The 22473-nt window shown below is 51.3% G+C and overlaps 1 protein-coding gene across 1 annotated transcript; it reads right to left on the bottom strand.

Moving 5' to 3' along the window:
- Window positions 1–742: 742 nt before the first annotated feature.
- On the bottom strand, window positions 743–14107 carry TrissinR (Trissin receptor). Its single transcript, XM_029112829.1, has 6 exons — window positions 14030–14107; window positions 13708–13921; window positions 2595–2875; window positions 2413–2510; window positions 1335–1653; window positions 743–1252 (listed from the first exon to the last, which is right to left on the bottom strand). The coding sequence occupies exons 1-6, from the start codon at window positions 14105–14107 to the stop codon at window positions 743–745; spliced, it is 1500 nt and encodes a 499-aa protein (XP_028968662.1).
- Between the last annotated feature and the right edge of the window lie 8366 nt (window positions 14108–22473).

Genomic DNA, 22473 nt, shown 5'->3' with positions numbered 1-22473 from the left:
CGAGTGTTGTGGGGAGTTCTCCGAAAACCTCTCGTGCGTCCAGGTCTAGACTGACCTTAAAAATCTCCGCGGAAAGCTCTTCTTCGAAGTTCCAAGACTTTTCAACACTCTGTAAGGGAAGTTTGAATTCTCCTTGGACGACTCCCCCCTCCTCAAGGTAGTATATTTGGGATATTTCCTTCGTACTTCCTTCTCAAGCGTCTTGTGGTGTAGTCGAGACTGTTGGGACACTCCAGAATTCCCTCAAAGGGGCTGACGGAATTCTTCGATACCTATCGAGCTTCCTGTGGGTTCCTTCATTCTGAGCACTTCTTTCATTTTCGGGATTCAGACGGAATTCCGCCATACTACGAAGTTGTAACTCTCTTCAACTCGAAATCACTTCAGCACCTCTTCTGAAACATGTCGAGGAATAAGTTTCGCACCAAGCGATCGAGGGAAAAACATTCGTCTGTTCGCTCCCGTTCAAGGTTCATATTCGTCCTTCGGCGCCGTCCCGTGCCTCAAAAACTTCACTGCTGATTGTTGACGCCTCCCGGGAAAAAAAGAGACGCTGGCCACCCCATCGTAGAAAATTAATGCACGACACCCTTCGCTTGACGTATTCCGCCAAGATCCCGAAACTAGCATTCTTTGATCACAGGTCAGCGACGACGAGATATCGGTGATGTTCACGATCACGCTCGCTCTCCGTCGTCGGTCTTATCACCCGCTTGCGGGACGCTCCACGGAACTTCGTTTCTCAGACGTCCTGCGAGTTTAATTTTCTACCCAAGGATTGTTGCCTTTGGTTAGATGGGAAGCGAGCGAGCTGCGTCGCAGTCGTTGCGCTGTTCATTCGGCTCGTGTTACAGCAAAGAACGTCGCGCATTCCTCGCCGGAAATTATTCGAGAACAAAGCGTAGAGGAAGGGATTGATTCCCGAGTTGAGATACAGAATTAGATGCGTGCTCATGGTCAAGACAACGTACGGGAGCTGCGTTCCGTCGTAGGACGCGCTCCAGTTTTGATAAAGCTTTCGTGCGTGAAAGGGAAGATTGCAAACAGCGAAGCACAGAAGAACAATAACTAGGAGTCGTATCACTTTTCTGCGGGAGCGGAGGACGGCGCTCGACGAGTTACATCGATCGTGTCGGCCGCTCTCGATGTCGATGTGATCCGGTGAGCCATGATTGTTCTTTTGACGAGTTTTAATTATAGGGCTCCGGCTCATCCCCGAGGTGAGTCCCGTTTTTTCGGCGATGCTCTCGTCCTGGAAAACAGAGGGTTCCGGTCATTCACCGAGCTTGACGGACAGAAACGGGCTGCAAGTCCACATCCTGTCGTGCACTTACATCGCAAGTGGTTTGGATTTCCGGAGGGGTCGGAATCGCTTGATTAATCGATAGGTTATCCTGGACGTCCAGGTTCACTTGGGGCGAGTGCGCAGCTTTCAAATTGCCATTGAGCGAGGGACTTTTATTCGGGAGAAGCATGGCCTGCGATCGCCACAGTCTGAGGCAAATGAACGTATAGAGCACCGTTATAATCGCCAAGGGCACAACGAAGCACACGATGAAGTTGATCAAATCGTACAACTTATGCAGCTTGTAGTAAGATTTCATTTCGCGTAGCATCACACACAATTCTCCCGGTTGGTCTTCGCTGTCGTAGCTGATTCGGAAGAGAGAAAAATAGGAGTTATAGTCAGTACCCGTCAAGCTCGACCGATCGACGGCTCGACCGCAAGCGGATGCGTTTATATTCTGTTTTTTTCCCGACGGAACGAGATTGTCCCATGAAAGATAGCAAGCCCTGATTCGGAAGCGATTTCAAAGTTCGGGGTTCTAGCCTTGCGCTGTCTACCGGCTCCGGGAGGGACCCCCTGGTCCTTGACAATCTCTTGCTAGAGATCAGTACAGGGAGCGTTGAGACGATCCACAGAACGACAGGGAAATAAGAAGAAAGGCTCTGATAAGGCGACAATGACAAGCAGTATTTCAGGCACGGAGGTTTTTCTCCCTTACTGCTGACACCAACACACTTTTTCGATTTTTGTGAGTACACGTTTCCTGTCTGGATAACTTCCCTTCCTCGAAGGAAGCAGGAAGACTTCTCTTGTCATGTTCTCCTCACTATCGGAGCCGATCGTTATTGCCAATGCCATGAGCGTCTTTTGAAAACCTTCCTGTTCTTTATCGTCGGCTTGGACGAGTCAGACAGACGGTCAATAGGCGCGTGATTCTTTGACTTCAGAGTCGAATCCCGCCTCGACGACACCTTTTTTCACTGAAGCATCGGCGGTTGCCGGCTCGGCTAAATTTCCATCTCTCGCTTCGGAGCTCTCAACCGGAGGGCTCATTCGATAACGATTTTTCTCCCTCTCGTGTTTGTATATCCTCACTGGCTTCTCCGCCCTCGATCAACACTTACCGGATGACTCCGTAAATCATGATTTTCGGCGCCGAGTATGCCGCGGCGATGATCCAAATAGTGCAGACGGTCGCGCGAAGGTAACCGATTGTGATGTGCTGAGAACAGAAATCGAATTCAGTCAAGTTTTGAGTGGGTCCTTGAGCCCAAACGTGTCGTGGAAATCCACCGGGGGTTCTTACCCTTTTACTCCACATCGGATGACAAATCGCCAAGTATCTCTCCGCTGAGATCGCCGTGAGAATCAGTATGGAGGCTGTATAACTCATGCCGTGCACAAAATGATACATTCGACACAGGAAGTCTCCGAATATCCATCGTTCCATGAGGTATAGAGAAATGTTCTGATAAACACAAAACAGACCGACACTAAAATCGGCGATGGCGAGGTTCACGAGAAAAAAGTTCGTTATCGTTCTTATGCGGCGATTTAGGCACACCACAACGATCACAAGTAAGTTGCCTGCAATGGACAAAAAAAAACACTGTCAGAAACGAATCGCTTTTTTTTTCATTATTCCTCGTCATAATCTGACTCTCCTAATTTCCGTTCCTTGATCCTGTCGGACGTGACGCTGAGTCCTTTGATTCCAGCGCCAACATCGGGAACCATAGCATAGTCGCAGAAAAGGTTCACCTGGGAATTACGGAAAACTTTCCGCTGCGGTCCCCCGCGACCCTTTCTTCTCGGATTCGACGATGGAAGATAGGGGGGAGGATTCATTCAGGAGAATTCAGAGAGGAAGGAAGTGGTTATAAGAGCGGGCGTCCGCTCGTTTTGGTCGGCAAATCTTAATTCAGTAAATGGACCTGATCCAAGGAAATGTTATGCTCGGTCTTTTCCGGTCGCGGGCCGGATCCCCGCCCTCTATCTCTTTCCTCTTCGTATTCTCGAGGGGCATTGTAAGCGTCGCTACGCATCTCTATGGCACTCTCGACACGCTAGAATGGAGGGGGGACCCGACCTCGCTCAAATAAGCCACGAACGTTTGCGGTGGGATGCGGTGGGACCGAAAGAACAATATGCTTCTTTCGTTGCGAGGGAGTCTCATTGCGAGAGGATACGGTTCAATGAGTCAAATAAGCCTCGCTTCAGGCGAAGGCGGTCGCATGTCCTTGGACTATTCTGTTGTGTGTCGCCACCGGAAGTGCTCATTTAGTTCACAATGATGGATCCTTCCATGGCTCTCGTGTTGCTGTCGTTGACGTTCGCCGGAAGTCAGGTATAACGGGACGATGTGACATTGAGGTAGATCCCATGGAAAATTGACGGAGCTGCCGCCGGATATTACGAAACCGAACCGGAGAGCGCGATACATAACCAAGTGAACGACATGGATACAAGACCAGCGGACACTCGAGAAACGTCCGGGCGTCCCGGGATACGAACGGAAGGGTACAGAGTCTAAAATGAGGGAGTCGGCCTTCATATGCGACAGCATCGTTTCTCGTTCGGATAGATTGCTTAAATCCATCTTAAGTCTTTTTCTCATGGAGAGAAATTAATCCCCTCAAGATTTCCGAGTCGCAGCTGTTGAGTGCTTCCCGACAGAATGCCACAGATGTTTTTGGCGCTTCGAGAGCCTGGACTGGAGCCAAACAAGTAATTTTCTCAAATGAGGATGACCTCTCCGGTGTTTTTGTTCGCCGCTTGATTCATCGCTGCCGCCGTTGAACAGTGCGGCGAGCTCCATCGCCGCCCTCGGTCGTCTTAAACTGGATTGGTGGGGGTATCTTCCACGCTCTCGCAACCTGCTCACCCGACTATCGGAAGCCGGACTAGGTAAACACAGATGAGGAACACAACACACAAACACATTGATAGAAACACAACAAACACAGAGGCGAATTGAGTTCCAAAAAAAAGTCCAATGCGGGTTCCGATGCTCCACAAGGAGCCATGGAGCATTCGGCTCGAGAGCTGTGGGAGACCAGCAGCCACGGTTCGAGATTCAGGTCCCCGGGTCCCGAGACAGCTGACCGCGGGATTCGGTTCCCACGATGCCCAGCGGTCTCGCGGTTCTCGTACGTCGGCCTTCGGGTAATCTCTCCGCATCAATCATGATGCGGAAGAGTTCCAAAAGCGAATTCTTCGCGAACTCTCCCGAGCCCGAGTCGCTCCCGAATCTTCATCGTTCCCAGCGGTCCTCTCGTCTTTTTAAGTCGGACCCATTCCGCCGCTGTAATCAGGACGAGTACTCGTCATCATCACGCGTGCTCGAAGAACGATTGGATCTTCTGCTCTTCTCTAATTTGAGAATAGAATACTTCGCGATCATTCCCTGATTATTTTTCTTGGCGGGGGAACGCGCTGAGCAAAATCACAGGGTGCTCCACACTGAAGAATCTCGAATGCGAAAACTATCGAATGTCACCATTCGATACAGCAGTATTTTTCTCGTACGCTTATCACTTACCACTGTCAAATGCCTGGCCCTTGCCCAATGCCCCAGACCAGGCAAAGCCCGGGAGGCAGATGGAGATACGCTAAGTCTCTGAGTGAGCGCGCAATCGGGAATCGGAACCGGGAACTCGAAGGCTCATCGGCGTATGCTTTTTATTCGGCCTCGCCCTACAGACAATGTCACTCTCTGAAGTGAGCAAATGAGGTTCGTCGCCGATCACAGCTCCGAAAGAAACAAATGCTGTGGAGCCATCATAGCCGAGTACGTCCCGAGTCAGTCGTTCATACGCAGCAGCACGTGCACATACATACATGCAAATGCTATGTACACAAGTACCCGTCTATCGCCACCGAGCGATGCTCACAGGATTGACACAGGAATTACCTGGTGTGAGGGTCTCTCCCGACATCACTTGGCGAATCTCTCGACCTTCAGCGCCAGGGGGGAGGGGACGTGTAGCGGGAGAAATCCGCTGCACCAGCACCGGATCGCGATCGGTATACCCGCGATAGGGGCTTCAGCGATTCCCAACTCCAGGACGGAGGAGGGAGAGGGGAAATGGATCAAAATTCGTCAGGACTTGCGAAAGGGTATGCCTCGCGATACACTTATATGAGGGGTCGAAGGTAACGCGTCTGCCGAATTCTCATTTCATCGTCATCGACGATCGAGAAATTTCCCTGAGAAAGAGGGGCCGTGGCGCCAATGGCACCCTCCCCGAAAAAGCTTCGGCCCATGGACTCGCAAAGTGATTCATCCAGCCGGATCCCGGCTAAGGAAAGCGGCTCCATGTAGAACAAATTTTTACACGTTGATTACAGAGGCCGTCGGATACTTGTGGTCCCGAATCCTTATGTCCGCAACATTCCTGCTGCCACGCTCACTCTAGAATGAATAGCGGATGGTCTGCTCAGGGTTTCAGCGTGGAGGACTGCTAGGCCATCGGCGACCAGGTACCCGAAGCTCGCCCGTGAGGTTCTGAAGCGGGCTTCCCGTGATGAGGTCAGTTGTCTTGCTCGGCCGATAGCTAATTACTGCGCTTAAGTAAATCAAGATTTCAGATTCGAGATGGTCGATACCCCGAGAGCAAAGCAGAGCATACCATCATCATCACACTAACCTATGATAGATCGAGAAAATACAATTCTTCGTATCTTCTCGCAATATCACCAGCCATAACCGGAAGAATTATTATGCGTGTTCCTCTGTCCGGCCACATTTTTCTCTACGAATATCGGATTCCATCCAGCCCAAAGCTTGGAAAGAGAAGTGAATTTCGAAGAAGAAGCATTTTGTATTCCTTCGGGACGTGTGATCGGTATTTCCGCCAGGAGGAATTTTCGGCGTACTGGATTTCGGCTACCTCAACTTTCGGCGTACTGGGTTTCGGTTAGACGAATTTCGGCGTTCTGGCTTTCGGCGTGAAAGTTTCGGCTTACTGGGTCTATACCTTTTGAGCTTCCCGTTCCTCCGATAATGGAATCGAGTTGTCTAGCCTTGCGAACAATCCCCATCTCTATTCATTCTGCTTTTTTTTTGAGTTTTTTAGTTTGAATGAACTCCGCGGTCTGGGCATTCCTAAGGTAATAACGCGGACGCGGCGCCGGCGCGGCGTGAGTGTTTTCCTGTGCGGAGCTAGCGTCTGGTCTATTTGCGCAATCTTGGAGAACTGGACCATCGATTATAATGATACGCAGAGAATGAAGGAAAGTTCTCCTCAAAAATCCGAAACGCGACCGGCACCCCTCCGCACTTTACCGGCACCGCGCAGCCGGTTTCCCCTGCAATAGCTGTCCTTGTGAGTGCAAGGGTCAGAGTAATTTCGATCCCGCAGGGAGTGAATAAGCATCGGAAGTGCATCCGATGTTCGACCTCGTGTTTTCCTTTCTTTCGCCTGCTGTCGAAAGAAGAGTTCGGTGCAGGGAATATATTCCCTGTCTATATATGGCTGTCCAGGAAGTGGATGTAATTTCCTCGTATCATCAAGGGGGTTGTCTCGTCTAGTGCTTCTGTTCCAGAGATCTGAGCTCAGCTCGTGTCCGGTCAGAGTAAGAGCTTTCGTGGTCTCACCGCCCATTCCAGTGACGCATGAGCGCTCGGTTCCCCATTTTTCATCGGAACCAGATCGTCTGCATACAAAGGAGGCTCTGGATCAAGTTCCTTCTTCATCTCCCCCAAGCTTCCCTTGGTATCCATGAGCCTTGATTCCAGACTCAGCGTGGTGACCGAGCGCGAAAAGGACTGATGATAGGGTCTCTCTCGTCTCCCGAATATTTCCTCGTCTGTGTGGTGGTAAGTAAGAGGTGATCCTCAGCTACCAGCAGTTCCTAATCCCCGATCCTGATGACTGACTCCGAACCTCCAACAGTTTTCCAAGAGCTCCAAAGTAATCTTCCGTGCAGCTGGGGAAGGAGACGATCGTCCACTCGTCCGTCTACCGGCGGTAGCCGGTCGACAGAACGCCGTGATCCCCTGGTTCACCATCGGTGAATTTCGATTCAATCCAGGGACTGAGACAGCAAATAGAACCAGTGCAGTTGCCACAGCGGATGATTTCCCCGGCCCATAAGGCCCAACCGTCCATATTCATTCCCGAATCGAGATTTTTCTCATTCCCCGCCCCCAACAATTGGGGTGCATCCTCCTCGATGGGCTGTTCGGTCTGGCTTGGGAAAATTCCTCAGATAAAACATTTTCCCGAATTTCCCACGAGAAGGCGAAGGATCCGCTGGGAGCCGCGGTATGCTACGGAGAAGTTCCCTCAAGGAAGGAGAGACATGATGGCGTTCATTAATCGTTCAAAGCGCATCATATCCAAGGTCGAGAAAATGATAAAGAGAGTTTGTTTGGGCAACTCCATGTCTCCGGCCCATTCTGCTGCTTGGACGATGAAGGATGTTGGGAAGGCTCAGTGACAAATGATGACCAGTCGTCATCCGTCACCGTGACGGTGCCACATTTAAGCAAGGCCCTCCCGCGCAGTCCTCCAGAACTATTCGATGCGATGGCCGACAGCACTGGGCACGGTCTCGAAGCCAAGAACGACGGGCGGAAATTATCTTTCTTGCGACTGTTCCAAAAACAACCTGTTAAGTTTTATCGCAGTTCTCTTGGTAAAATGAGCGGAAGCAGACGCGCTGACGTCACGAGTCGTTCCCCTGTGTCTGGTGGAGCGAAACGACCGGAAATTCTTCCGCAACGAAGTTGAGGCTCGTCCTTATTGCCATAGTGTTCTGATTGCGTTTGTAGCAAGACCGATTCGTTGCGGAACATCTAATAAACAGACGTCCTCCCCGTCTTCGTCAAGGCGGAATCGGTCTTCGGGTGAAGAAGCGTCATCATTCTCACTGAGTGACCAAGAGCAGGAGGTTCCAATCGAATGGGGAATTCCCCACGAATAAGACGCAACAATGTATCGGAGTGATTCCCCTGAGACGATCCCATCGCTCCTCTCGCCAGCGACAGCGATTCCACCACAGTTGTCAATGCGGACGCGCTGACAGATCCCATTGTTTTAGTTTTCCATCGTATAAGAGACCACGCAGTAGGCGTCTTCTGAGATACGTGGCCGCTTTAACAGGCACTGTCGACGACCACCTAGCTTAAAGGCTTTGCTCTGAGGGACTCTGGAGGAAGCTTCCGGCGGAAAGCGCAGGTGAGATAAGAGCACTCGTTCCCCGCGGGACTCAATCAGGAGGAAAGACCGCACATTTCTTCTCGCAACCGGTGGAAGATATTTTTTTGAAGCCAGTTTGAGCTCCCAGGTCCGGTCGAGAGCAAATATGTTGAACTCTCAATACCGGAGTTCTCGCGCGAGCCCCTATAATTATTTCAGATCCGATTACTGCCTGCGCTTCCCTCTTCTCGTCTCTCGCCTTTCAGCCGAACTTGATCCGACTGGCGGTCTCGGAAAGCGAGGGGCTCTCTCCACTCGATCCCCGCTGCGGAACGCTCGAAACGTTTTATGCCTGAGGTTGTACCGGATCCAAAAAGCAGACCTGCCTAGCGGCGGGATCCAGAGGATCTGGCTATGATTGCCTCCGCACGGCAATCTTCTCCGAGGTGCATATTTCGGGAAGAGATTGTGTTCAGCGTTGCGTCGAGCTCGCGTCACGCTAAGAGAGTTCGCTCTGCCACGAGCACATACATCACAAGTTCCGAACGCTGAAACTTCTAGATATGTTCGCCGAACTCCTCAACTCAAGTGAACTCCTTAGGCCTGACCGCGGACATATCACTCAGACCGCGCGACACGCTTGACAGTTGTACTTGGCGTGGCCCGACGAAAGATGCATCGGTCAATACAGACCCAAATGAGAATAATTCTCTGTCTGCTGATTGAGAGTTGCGGAGGATGAGGCCGATAACACAAGAAATGCGGGCCCGACTCGTCTGGTGGAACTACCCGGCCGTGTCACTGACAGGAATAAGTTGCTGAATAGGACGAACGCCAGACTTCAACACCGTGTCACTGGTGACTCCGGTGCGTCGATGACGGTCTTCGAGGACGTCGGCGACTAGACTAAAAGTTGATGATCTCCGCATTGATCGTTGATCTTATATTCCGCAGACGAAGTGGCCTCCTCGTCTGAGACTTTGTGTGCTCTTTTTCTCTCGTTCTGATGTTTGTCTTCCTGGTTAAGCGAGTTCTTGTTCGCCTCCATGAGCCGAATCCCCAAGTCGAGAAAAAGCTTTCGGAACGCTTGTCTAGACCTCAAAGGTTCTCTGAGAGATGCGGGTGAGTTCTCCACCTACTTCCTGGCTCGACCGAGCTTGAAACCAGGAGATCGATCAATCGATTCTCAAATCGTAACAGACCATCCGATGGGGAAGGAGGACCCCCTCCTTCATTCTCCCTCCCCCTGCCCTCTCCCACCAGCGATTTCTTCCGATTGGTTTCCTCGGATAATTTATCACTGGATGTTTTTCTCTCTTTCAACATCGCTACGGTACGAGGCCCCTGACGCCTCGTTTCATCTGCCGAAATTTGTCAACCGCTCGGTGGGTCTTGCGAAATTTTGTTTTCCCTCGATCTCCATCCATTAATGTCGTATTCATCTCCTCTCGAAGTTCCTGTGCCTTTCCTGCATCAATCTTCCTGGATCAATCAAGGGCTCGTGTCCCGCTGTCGAGCCGCTACCAAAGAAGGAGTCTTCGAAAGACTGAGAGCGATCGCAGAAAGTAAAATACCGTGTCAAACTAGCGACGTCAGGGAACGATAACGTTCTCGCAACCCGGACGGCAGGTCGCGTATCAGGGCAAAGGGAGACACTCAAACAACTCAGGTTCTCCCGAGTGGCGAGAATATTCGATAGTGTTGGGAGATGTGATCTTAGCATACAATGTATCCGGGAATCGTAGCTCTATTTCACCTTGGCCGAAGATCAATAAAGGCAACGCGCACCGGAGGCCAGCGGCTCAATGATGATGACGCAGGCTGACGGCATCAATAGCCGTGAGTCGGGAACCAGAGATAGAGTCAGATGTTCAACGACTTTTCAGGACACGTACGATGATAAGACGACAGCCTTTGTTGGAAATAGGTCGATCCCCAGACATTGTTATACTATACATACATTGTGTCCAGCCTCCAGAGACGACAAAGGCGAGAATGCCCCGCAGCGCCACGTTGTATCCATTCGCCTTCCCGAACGTCCACGGAGTGCTCGGTCTGCAGACAAAGTATTCGAGAAATGTCCCGCATGGAATCTCGTCGGGACAAATCGCGGATCGCCGAACTTCGTCCGCGGATCCTGAGAGAAGTTCCGCTTTGCCTTCAACAAAAGTCCTCTGGCGAACATCCGAAGGATTTGTTGCGGGGGACACTGTATTCAATCGCTGCTCGTCGGACCTCTTGGTTCTTTGTTTGATCGAGCTCGGCCCATCGGCATGGCGAGCATAATACACTTCGGCTGATTATTGTTAGCGTGACCAGAAAGCCGATCAATGCGTGAACTTTATGATGATATCCGCGAGCATAAATCCGACTACGATCGCAAACGCATCCGCGAGATTCGCCCGCCCTCGGCAAGCCACACGTTGATTGCGAGGCAAGAACAAAAGTTTGTTCATTTTTTTCCAGTAAGGGTCGTTAGGTCACTGCTTGCACAGCTTCCGTTCCGACACAGCTTCGGTCAGGCCCGGGTAGGCCAACTTCCTCGACGAGAGGCGAGCCGGTACGCCTGACGTGCGAAACATCGTCATGCGTACAGAGCGACAAAAGTCATGAGTTCGTCCTTATGAATAAGCCTTCTGTCCCAGTCGCTGGGGTTTGATGTTAACGAAGCCTGACAGCTCACTTGAACAGAAATCGTCTCGAGAGCGGAACTTTTCTCGATCCACACCGATTCCCGTGGAGAATACTCTGTGTTATGCGTTCGATACCTAAGGCGTACGCCCCGGTAGGACAGTCCAATATTCAGTCTTTCAATGTTTTTTGTTTTTGTTTCCATGAGTCCGATACGGGAATCCACAGCTTTCAACACCGGGATGTGGCAACGGGAAAGTGCTCGGCAGACGGACGAGGGCTGGCCGTCTCAGTGTTACGCGCGGTGAGCACCGACTGAGTGAGTCTCTTTCGGTAAGAAAGGTCTGCTCTTTCGAGGTCACATTATGCTCCTTTTACAGTCGTCGAATTGCTCACGGTTTGAAAGCATTCCGAGACGAGCGAACGAACGCAGGCTCCGAATCATTGGAGCGAAGAATGTAAGGGTTCAGGGGCTAGGGCATGGCCAATCTAGCCGACGCTGGACCTGTACAAATAGTAAAGCTGAGAATAGCAGCAGTGTGGAAGATAAATGATCAACGGATCATGTTGCAAGAGCTTGCGACAGGAGAGGCTACCCAGGAGACATGTTTCCGGAATTTGATGACCAGTTTTATGGGTGGCCCCGCGGTCAGCAATGCTCTTCTTGATGACCCAGTCCCTTGCGAACGCACTGTGTTTTGCGGCGAACGGTCGAGATCTCAGGCGCGGGCAAATGCCCTCCTGTTTCTCTCCCGTCTGCGACGACGCACTGACCAACTCGTTCACCCGTCAGCGGAATTCTTCCCGCGCGGAGGCGAACGACAGCTCCTCGTTTTACGACATTGGGGAAAGAACATCTCGCATATACGTCGTCTGGGGAAAATCGCAAAAAGTCGATACGACCCGCCGAGCCAAAACAAGTATTCACGAAACTCTGTTTTGGAATTGAAACAGCCGATCCCTCTAATTTAGTACCGGCGAACGACACTACCGGCCTGCTCAGGAATGCAATGATTAGCCGGTGCGCTCGCTTGCAGACCACGACGCCGGCTGCTGAAATTCAGAACAGCGGTGTCGCCTTCTGATCTGATGTACTGACGTCGGTCGCTCGAATATTCCGCTGACAGGAGGCGAGCTCCGAGTCGGAAAGTTCGTCCGACTAGCTAACCCAAATGATTCACCGGTGGAGCAGCGGAACTTTTGATCAGAGAGCCGTACGGTGAGACGTGGGGCAATCGGGACCGACCTACAGTTTCCTCGCCGTTCAGACTGGAAGTTTCAAAGTGAGACTTTTCCAATATAGAAACCGCCTCGAAACGTATAGCTCTTCTGCTCGAGCGGACTGGCGTGAGACGCTGACAAAGGAATTGAATAGCAGAAAAGAAAGGGGAAAAAGTTTGCTTTTCTAAATACTTGGCAGTTAATCGAGAAAAGATATTTTGAATTCTATAGCGGTTGGCTTCGTGCCAAAGTCGGACTTTCGAAAACGAACACCGAACCTTCGGCACAAAATAAAATTCTTTTAATCTCAGACTTTCGACAGAGCGGGGTTCTTCATGCTGCACTAGGAGTCACGTCGAGAGAGTGAGATGACTGCAAGACGAAGCGAGTGCTTTCAATCTTCTTAGAGAGAAATCTCCGACGGCCCTAAGTATGTGCCATGGCATAATTTGTTCCTCGGGAGATTATTCTGCTTCAACCGTACACACTGCATGCCTACATACAATATTCGAACGAGGATCGCATCGGGTTAGCTGACGTCGAGTTCCCCGTAATTTAATCCCTCGATCGGTCCGTCTGTTATTCCGGTCACGTCAGTGCTCGCAAGTGTCCGAGCGGGATCGACTTTTGTTTATTTACCCGTTGCGCAACCGAATCGGCTGCGAATCAGCAGTCTGGCCCTAGCGGTGGCATGTTTGCCGCAGCCGATACGAACGCAAGATCTTTCGTCCCGGCGAGAAATTCATCTACGGAGGATTTTTCCACCATTGCGGCCGTAGCGGGCTCACGCTCGATTTAACTCGAGGAACCTGAAAGGTTGATCCTGGCGACTGTTCGAATGGGAGGTTCAGGAAATAGATCTCGTTCTGAAAGATACTTCGACAGAGATCGACAGAGTAGACCGACTAGTATTCTGCTTTGGAAGCTAAAGCCTTATCACGTCATCACCGAGCTACGGGCGCGGAGCTAGAAAGGATAATTAAGAGCAGGAGATACCGTTCGACGAGCATCGTCGCTCGATGCGAGATAACGGCTCCCGGTGGATTTCAATTTAAAGAAAAATCACTTTTGTTGCGAAGCGCCCCATTCACACATCATCGGCCCCCATAACCGAAAAATGAAAACCCCGTCTCATCTGTCTTCGTTGCGAAACATTCGAGGGTACGGGGAACGGCGCAAGGCATCGAGCTCCGAAGCGTCAGACCTCGCAATCTCATGAGTCCATTATGACTGATGGTTTCGAACTAGAGGGCTTTGGAATACTTCACTCAATAAGTCGTTCGAGTTGCAGAACTAGCGAAAGAAAATCGAAGCGTCGCTCCGCTATCTTCGTACGACAGGGTAGACGATCCCGCCTAGCTCCCTGTCAGCTTGCATACGGCTGTCCGTACGATCGAGTAGCATAATATTGTGGGTTCTTACCGAAAAAGCAGCAACAAAACACGAACGTATACGCCACAAGCAGACAGAGGCTCATCGACGGCGAAAATAGAACATCCGAATCGTTTTCATCCAGGAGGACTTTGGCGTCTTCGTTCGATGTTTTCGTTTGGAACATGTCTTCCCTTATGATAATACTTGAGCAGTTGCTTCGCCTTTCGAAGCATAGGAAGTCCACTTCTTGCATGCTCCGGAACTGAAATGGGAGAACAATAGTTTTTAGTATTAGAAAAAGAACAGTTCTGCTCCGTGACACCGTCACTTCGTCTCTCCCAACAATGGACTCGCGTAGCACGTGTCTCACATTCAGATTCGCGGGGCCCGAAAAGATTCGGTTTGCCTCGGTGAGGGAAGCGGAAAGCACGCCGGGCGTTACGGACATTCCGCGAAAATAGCCCGACACTGCAAAACTTGGCTTGACAGACTCATTCTGCGAACGTGCTCCGAGATCGAGCGACTCCAGACCCCATTACTTTTCTCCTGTGGATCAACGTTTCGAGTTCGCTTACGTTGGAGATGCCATGATTCCCGCGTACCTGTATTTCTCGAGTGGGATTCCTTTCATCCTCGACGAATGCTCGAACCCAGCGTTTTTCGCCTCAATTTCGCTCGTAATTGGAATTATTGTCTGTCCCATACAATCTGGGCCGGCAGTACGTATCCGCTTTGATTCCGCGACAGCAAATCGAGGAGACATTGCAGGACGCCCCAACGATCCCCAGGAGGAATACCGGGAATTATTGCAATGCGTAAAGTTTTCTATCAAATAGTAGGAGATGGGAGTTCTCTCATATTGCGATCGATCGGCTTGCTCATTCTGGAATCAGAGCCTGAGACGTCCCGTGATCATTCGGCCCTGATATATTCAGGAGCTCTCCAACCAATTAATTCGAGCTCGGCTCTAGATAAGTCTGTGTTTCGGGACCAAATTCTAGACGCGAGGGAGACTTCGAGTTGGACCGTTCAAGCGGTTTACTAAACTGCGTATCCTATGCAAGGAAGAATGTCCGGGCAGCGAAATTCATAAGTCTTCTCTCATGTGGCTCGTTGGGCGTAATTATCGAATAAAATCGACCGGGTTGCGAGTTCCCTCACGGATTTTGTCCGATAAAATCGTGTTTTCCCGCATGGAAACCTCTAAATGGAATCGTTCACGGAGAGGCGGTCGAAGAGAAGTAATTGTCGATTTCGGATTTCTTATCGGCAGCCGTCTTACTTAGTGAGATTACGCGTCACCTTTCGTCTTGAGTTTTCTGCTGCTTGGATGTCGCAGAGCTGCGAAACTTCAGTTCAATTCAATTCACCAGCGCTTTATTTAGAAGGAACAGTAGTGTATCGGGGATACCTTTTCCCCGAAAGTTTTCGCAGAGTCTCCAAGCGGAACAATTGCCAACTCTTTGGCACTTAGCCAGCATCTTTTGTCTGATAGAAAAATTCTTGCGAAGATTAACACGGGAGATATTTGCAAAGTGTCCGTAGGTTCCCGTACGTATGCAAGAGCGGAAGGCACGGATGTCTCAGCGATCGATAAAAGCATCGAGATCGAGATCTCGGGCGGGTTGATCAAGTCGACATCTGAGTCTCAGGCGTCTCGAAAATTAACTCAGGACACCTCTCAAAAGTTTGATACGTTGAACTAGGAAAGGACGCTACACCGGAATGCGATATAGGAGACGTGAAAGAATGATAGATTTGAACAAACGGATGTTGACAGCGGGGTTATGGACGATGCAACATCGGAAGAGGGTGTTGATCAGTTGACGAGCCGATGAGCAGATAGATGTGACGTGTGGGGAGAAGTCGAGGTCCACAGAGACAGTAACTCACAAGTCTTTCACGCGTTCCACAACTGGTAGATACTCGATGGAGCTCGGTCCGGAACGTCCTGTCTCATTCGTATGCTATGTCCCCGCACTCTCAAGCGAGCTAAGTGACTCGAACCGAGTTTCCAGTTTTTTCCCCGGACTCCAGAGGTCGGCGGCGGCGATCGCCGGCGAATTCGTGACGCGACGCACAGCTCTGGTCGTGGGATTCTAAGCCGCAATCGGTTGACCCAACCCCATCCCTGAGAACGAAACTTTTACCTCAATGCATTACTGCAGCGCTACGATGTATCCGATCGCCTAGCTCTTGACAGCGCTTCAGAAGTCAAATGAGTCCCCCCTCGACTAATCAGCTCAATCAATATAATAATTTTTGTGATGATCTGAGTGATTAGATGGCCACGAGAGATCGCAACGCCAATATATAAGCGAGTCAGCGTGGAGAACAATCTCCGAGCGTCGTGGTGAGCACGTGGGTAAAACGCGCTCCGAGTCATTAGACGAAAGGAGATTTTTTCTCCTCCAACACACTCACGAAAATGGATATGTTCGAGTATTTATGACCCATAGAAGAGGAATCATCGTTCCGTGCTGTTGCAAGCACTGGGTTATGAGCCGTCTGAACATATCATGAGGCGAAGCGGAAGTGACCTGCCCAAAGCATACTCCCGATTCTATAAACGTGCTCACAAGGCTGAGGTTTTAGACGTACTCACGAATATGAGTATATTGACGTATTTACGAACCTCTTGAGAGAGGAATTCACCGGACCGTGATCCAGCATTCAGCAATACCTGGGACATGACCGACTCTTACAAATCATGAGAAGGAGCGATATTGTTCCGTCCCGGATTTACTTACACGGACGGAGTAGAAGAGGAGAGGAATCGGGACTCGGAATCGGGACCACTAGAGGACCCTGGATTTCGAAATCTAGGGCGGCGCAACAGATACAGCAGAGCTTCTGTTGCACAGCTTCACAGAACCCTCGAAACGGATTAGTAGAATGATGCGGCGATGGGACCACTCAGTTGCGTCAGGAACTTCCTTCCGACGCCGCAACGAGGCTTATGCGCTACAGAACCGGCAGACATGAAAGGTTGGCTTCCTGGAGAGCGGAAACCGTATGATTTACCACATCTCCTCGACCAATCCCGGGTGATAAGATGATCTCTGAATTTCCCAGTTTTTTTTTCTAAAAATCGATCGCGAGAGAATAGATGAGAAACTGCGATTCGCCGCGCCGGTTGCTAGATCAAGTTCGGATCAAAGCTCTGCGGTTTAAGGCCTGTCCACGGTCAGGTTTCCATAAAATTATTCGAATCGGCCACAGAGCCTTTTTGTCGTGGAGCGGTGCGAAATCATTTATGACTCCTTCATTCATAGACTCCTTCTTCAAGAGAACAGCTACTGAGGCTATCTTATCAGAGCCGATAACAGCTGGCCGGAAACATTGTCAATCGTCTCTCGCTCCGGCTACGGCATGGGAGAGATCCCGAAAGCTCACTTGTGAATCCAAGCCAGGCGATTGAAATCGGGGCCCCGATCAGAACCTGATGCATCCCTCGATTGAAAGAGCCTCAGATAGCCCCGTGTTCGATCCCGGGCACCATTGGAGGAGATCACCGATCACATTGTATCACACCGAACGAGTGGAGATTTGAGCGGGATTCAAAATGAGTTGGGAGAGATGAATAGGTACTGTGGTCGATGGTGAGACCCACAGAGTTCAAGACCCACCGGACGAGGGGGGACAGCATCAGTCATTCTCAGTACATGTCGGTCTACAGAGCTCATCCGCGTACCCTCGACATCCTTCGAGAGATACTACGGTGATGAGAGCCGCAATATCGAGCTCGTCGGGGATCGAAAAATAATAATTTTCGAAGGAAGCGACCGAAAAGGAAGATCTGCATACAAGATCTATCGAAGGAAGCCGTGATAGCCGGTGTCGTAACTACCGAGCGAATTCCAGCAGTTTTTCGCGCTCCGATGATCGTCAAGAGTTGAGGAAAAGGAGTGACTCCAGGGAGATACGCATTGAATAATAGACATCATAGTCCATGAAATAAGGACCTCTATGCATGCAGTGGAATGGCATCATATTGAGCCCTTCATGTTTCGCCAGGGCTCGTCAGATCCGGAGAGATTTCAGAAAAGCGGTCTCGCTCGAGACCGAGGGGAACAATCGCGAGATCCCGTGGTAGGAATCGAAACATTATTTCTGAGGACTGAGGTTCGCAGAATAAGTTGCGCGGGGGCCCGATGAGCAAGGAAGACCGAGTGACCGCGCCAAGTTCCGCTACGGGACTAGTGACAGGGAAATCTGCAAGGGGTAAATCCGTGTCCATGACATCGTCACGGGCTCGTGCTACCGAACTTACCCAAATCCCCATTGGCACGGATGAATACTTCGGGGCAGGACGCGGTCTGCCTCAGATCCGTTCATCAGTCGGAATGAGTGGACAGACGCGTATGCTCCGAAGAATCCCGAAGGCTCCGCTGAGGAGTACACAAGTCTCGAGACTCCATTCTAGATACCCCAGAATGAAAGAGACCTCAACGATTGTCGCTCGGCAGAACTGAGTCCACACGACACAGACTCGCGATAAAGTCTCTGCTACATCGGGGACAGACGGAAAAAATCAGAATTGTAAATTTTCTATTCCCTCTGCGCTTCTCGACGAGCATATTCGCTTATCTAGCGCACAACTCTCACACGGACAGCGACAATGTTTCATTACCAGGCGGGAAGTCGTCTTCCCAAGTTCCATGGGAGAGAACAAAGCTCGAGCAACTTCGCTTGAATTGGGCCTCATCGGGTCCCGACCAAAACGACGACGCTAAAGTTTTCACTTCTGGAGACTTCAAAATGCATCCGTCAATCCTAACCTCGCTGTCAACCTCAGCCGTGCTTTCTAGTCTCCAACGAGGTGTTCGCCGTGCATCGACATCTCTGTCGCGACAGCAGAGGCGCACAGGGGTCCCCGCCCTCGACGCCGAAAATTCTAAAACGTCCTTATCGAGGGAGAATGGCGAAGAGAAGGCGGGACATGAGTCATTCCGATAAATATCAGTACTTGACTGATGAGCGGTGGGTTGGCGTCCCTCTCGTGGATTTGGAAGGAGATACGCTCGGAGTCCCAGGGAAATTTGTCAGCTCTTATCAGTCTGGTGAGGGGCTCGGACCGTGCGGTCGGCATTCAGGCTCTACGACCGTCCTTTCATCTTGCCATTTGCTGACCAGTGAGGCGGTTGGAAAAGAGCTCTAAAGGTCAGAGTCGCGATCTCCGCGGAGTTCCCGGAATGGAGCGATATCCACGACACATTCTGGGTGCTTTTGAGTTGCATTTCCTGGGAAACTCCGCCTGCGGATCGGAGGAAGGCGGAAGCTTGAACGCATCGATCAATTGCTCGCAAGCGAGACTCTAGCAGATTTCGCAAACATGCTGCAACGCACGCCTCGTTGTCCGGCCTATCATAGCCGCCTATTAGTGCAAACTGCGGCTCGTTTTCTCTCTGTCTACTGCAGTTTCCCATTGTGCCGGAATCCGTCTGGTATCAGTAGCGTCATCGATTCCGAAAGCGAAACACGATTTTCTGGAGTCGAAGGGCTCTTAGCGCTGTCGGGGACATATCGAGAGACTCCTCGGAGACCCATCCGTCGGCTTTTGGAACGCGATTAAAGTCCGAAGGGAAGTAGCTTCCGAATGATCGATCATCTTCCGACCGCGCGGTGGGCTTCCCTTCAATTGACTCAGGCCGGGGATCGAGAATTCTCCGCGATGGACCCGACCACGGCGGAAGAAGAAATCACATTGGTCACGCGAATCGTATTCGTTTGAGCCTGCGTGGGGGAAGCCTGAAGACAGAAGTCCTTCGGGAGAATCCGTCGACGAACGCGGAGTGCCTGCGGATTTCCGATGGAGAAGGCGAATCTGTATCCTCAGACGACCTCATCCTTTTAGCCTGGAATCCCAGATTGAGCCGGACCCGGAATCGGAGCTGACTCAGCGACATTCGCAAAATCTCTATGATGAGGGCTGCTGCGGATCTCATCACGCCGCGCCGATCTAGGAGAAAACTCGACTCCTCCGTGAAGTACGTCGAGCACAACAATCTTCGGGACTCTTCTCCCCGTCGCACGGGCCAGTTAATCGTGTATTCATCTCGAGTGGAATTCGTTCTCCGCGTATGGGAGGATTTTCGAATCGTTGCCACCGGTGCTGCGAGACTTTTCTGTGACTTCATCCGAGGGACAGAGAGACTTCCAGCGAGAGCGGCCGGATAGCAGACGAGCCTTGGAGAAAAACGGGTTCCGTCCGACTTTTGAAACCCGTTTCGACCCATATCGAGGGATAGGGCACTATGTTCCTCGAAATCACAAATTCCTCACACTCAGCTTCTCAATACGAAACCTCCTGGCGGGACAACAGATGTTCTGGATTCTTCCCTCGTGCACGGAGCTCTCGGACGTCACCCTGTGAGACGGTACAGACATTTGCACATCTCTCGCCCGCCCCATTTTAATACTTTGTTATATGAGAATGAGCGTCGAACTTTTAGAATACTTCTCGGCGACTCATCTATCATTCGATGACGACTCCAGCGTCGAATAGAGTGGGAAACGTCTGAGGATAGCCCCCGAATCGGCGGGCCTCCCGCTATCGTAGAAAGCAAACACAGCCGTCGGAGCTCCGTAAATTTCCGACATGGAATAGCTGAGGCCGGTCGCATATATAGGAAATAAAAACAACAACAAGTGCTCTCCCTCCGCAAGTGCCTTGAAAGCCGGGCGAGCAATTGAGTTCAGAAGCGACTACATAATCATCCACAAGCCCCCCCCCCACGGAACGCCGCGAACAACTGGCGGAAGACGAAGCCTTCCTCGCAATTTTATGCTATTTTCTCACGCCTGGCCTAGTCCGCGAAGAGGTGCGCGACTCGTTGTCTGCGGGTTTGAGTGTAAAGGATTTGGACAAAGTATGTTTACTGAAAGAAAGAAAAATTATTCTGAGGCTCGCTAAATTGGATTTGGCACACGCGGAACGCCTGAGATCCCCAGAGCAGACCCGAATCCTTTGCCAGACGGTGAGTCGAGGATCCAAAACCACGAGCTCCGCTGTTGGCGGTATCGATTCCCCTTCGGGCATCTGATTTTCGCACCAGCAGCAGCTGCAGGAGGGGCACCAAGTTACAAAGCCCCTCCTGACGAACTTGCCGAGCCGGGCGAGACAGCCTCGAGAGTCCCGGCGGCTCTCCGGGAAGAATTGCAGGGAAGCCCAACAACATTTCAAATGGGGTCTCACGCAGAGTTTCACTTTCCGTAGTTTTCATGGAGAATGCTATCTTGGAGACCCATTATTCCTGAACTGCAGTCTGCCCCTTGAGCACAAGAGCAGCCAATCGGTCCGTTAGTGTCCGGACAGACCTCTCGGCGAGACCGTTACACTCAGGATGACCTACTGACGTTCGGATATGGGAGGTACCAACCTTCCGCAGATATTCGCTGAGCAGAACTCCGGAAACAGGTGGCATTGTCAGTGACGACTGTACCGATCCCGCAGCAGCAGCTCCTCATGGCGAGGAGAAGCGACTTCAGACACATGAGCGTCCCGCGGGCGGCGCGGGAGCGTAGCTGCAACCGCCCGTATCCGCGAATTCCTTCCGTTCCGTTTGAATTCCGGAACGCTCACGTGGCCCGTCGGTGTCGCGGAATTCCGGATGAGTCTGCGGACGGAACTTTGCGCCGACGCAGGCGCGAGGCTCCCATATGAGTTATTACGAATGCAAATTCGGTCTCGGAGCATTTACGCTAATGTTCCTTATTTTCCCGCCATCTCTACTCCGGTGCACGACAGCGTGAACGTCATCACAGGTAGACGGGCGGCGGAATATTCGGCAAGCTGTTCCGCTCGCTCCGGGGATTCGTATCAATCTGGCCGAGAAGCACCGAGGAATGTCGTGTATCTATCATACCTTGTAACCCTAGGATGGAAAATTGGGCGGTATACGCATGTACGTACAGATGTATGCGGGTACGATCTCTGACGGGCAGAGTTCAGGTCCTACCTTCATTTAGATTTCGCTCGTGCCTGTTTCGCCATCGTTTCCGCTCCGCGACTTGCGGTCGTTAAACACGAGAGCCCATTTATATGATTCCGTAGATACCTATTTGAAAAACCCCGGCTGTTGGGAGCAGCTCAGGGTCAGCATAATAAGGGGGTTCGTGTTCATGAATGTTCCGGATCCGAAGTTCGTTCCGGACCGTCAATCATGTTCCATTCATCGGTAGCGAGTATAGGAACGGTTTTCTATGATATGTTGGACGGGTGAACCCTCGGTTTGGAAATATTTCCGCTCGGCAAGCTCTGAGCCTTGCCGAATCTCGTTTCCGCTGAATGTTTCATTCCAGAACGACAAGGAGCACTGATCGTTCCAGAGAATATTGGACCGACGACATGAGGGGTCGGAAATCGAAAGCTGAGGCTTTTCCCTGACCCGGGAGGGGAACAACCCCCGATGGGGTGGAAGGAGAACAGAGAGCGCGATCTTCGAGAAAAGAGCTCCGAAGCGGCTCCAGTCAATCCTTAGCGAATTACAGCCCTTTGATGCGAAAGATTACGCGAGGCTCCACGAGCGGTTTGGCTGACGCCAGATCGCCGTCGGTACTGAATCGAGGCTCCGCAGAATTCAGGTGGGAAGTGTGCGTCGAATTCCCCCTGACAGATCAGAGAAAGGGAATACGCTATGCGCTGCTCCATGCCTATCGATCTCCCGGATAAGCTCGGATGGAACTGCTTACGTCGCTTCTCGCCTCTAACGGGAATACGATTATACACTAGGAGACATCTCGCAGAGAAGGTCACCGGTGCGAATTTTCCCGGGGAGATGTATCAGCCGTAAGCCGTCTAGCGTTCGGGAG

Source organism: Galendromus occidentalis, unplaced genomic scaffold (assembly GCF_000255335.2).
Source record: "Galendromus occidentalis unplaced genomic scaffold, Mocc_1.1 scf7180000077529, whole genome shotgun sequence".
Lineage (NCBI taxonomy): Eukaryota > Metazoa > Arthropoda > Arachnida > Mesostigmata > Phytoseiidae > Galendromus > Galendromus occidentalis.
Note: the sequence above shows the minus strand (reverse complement) of the source record. Positions and strands in the feature narration are given on the sequence as shown.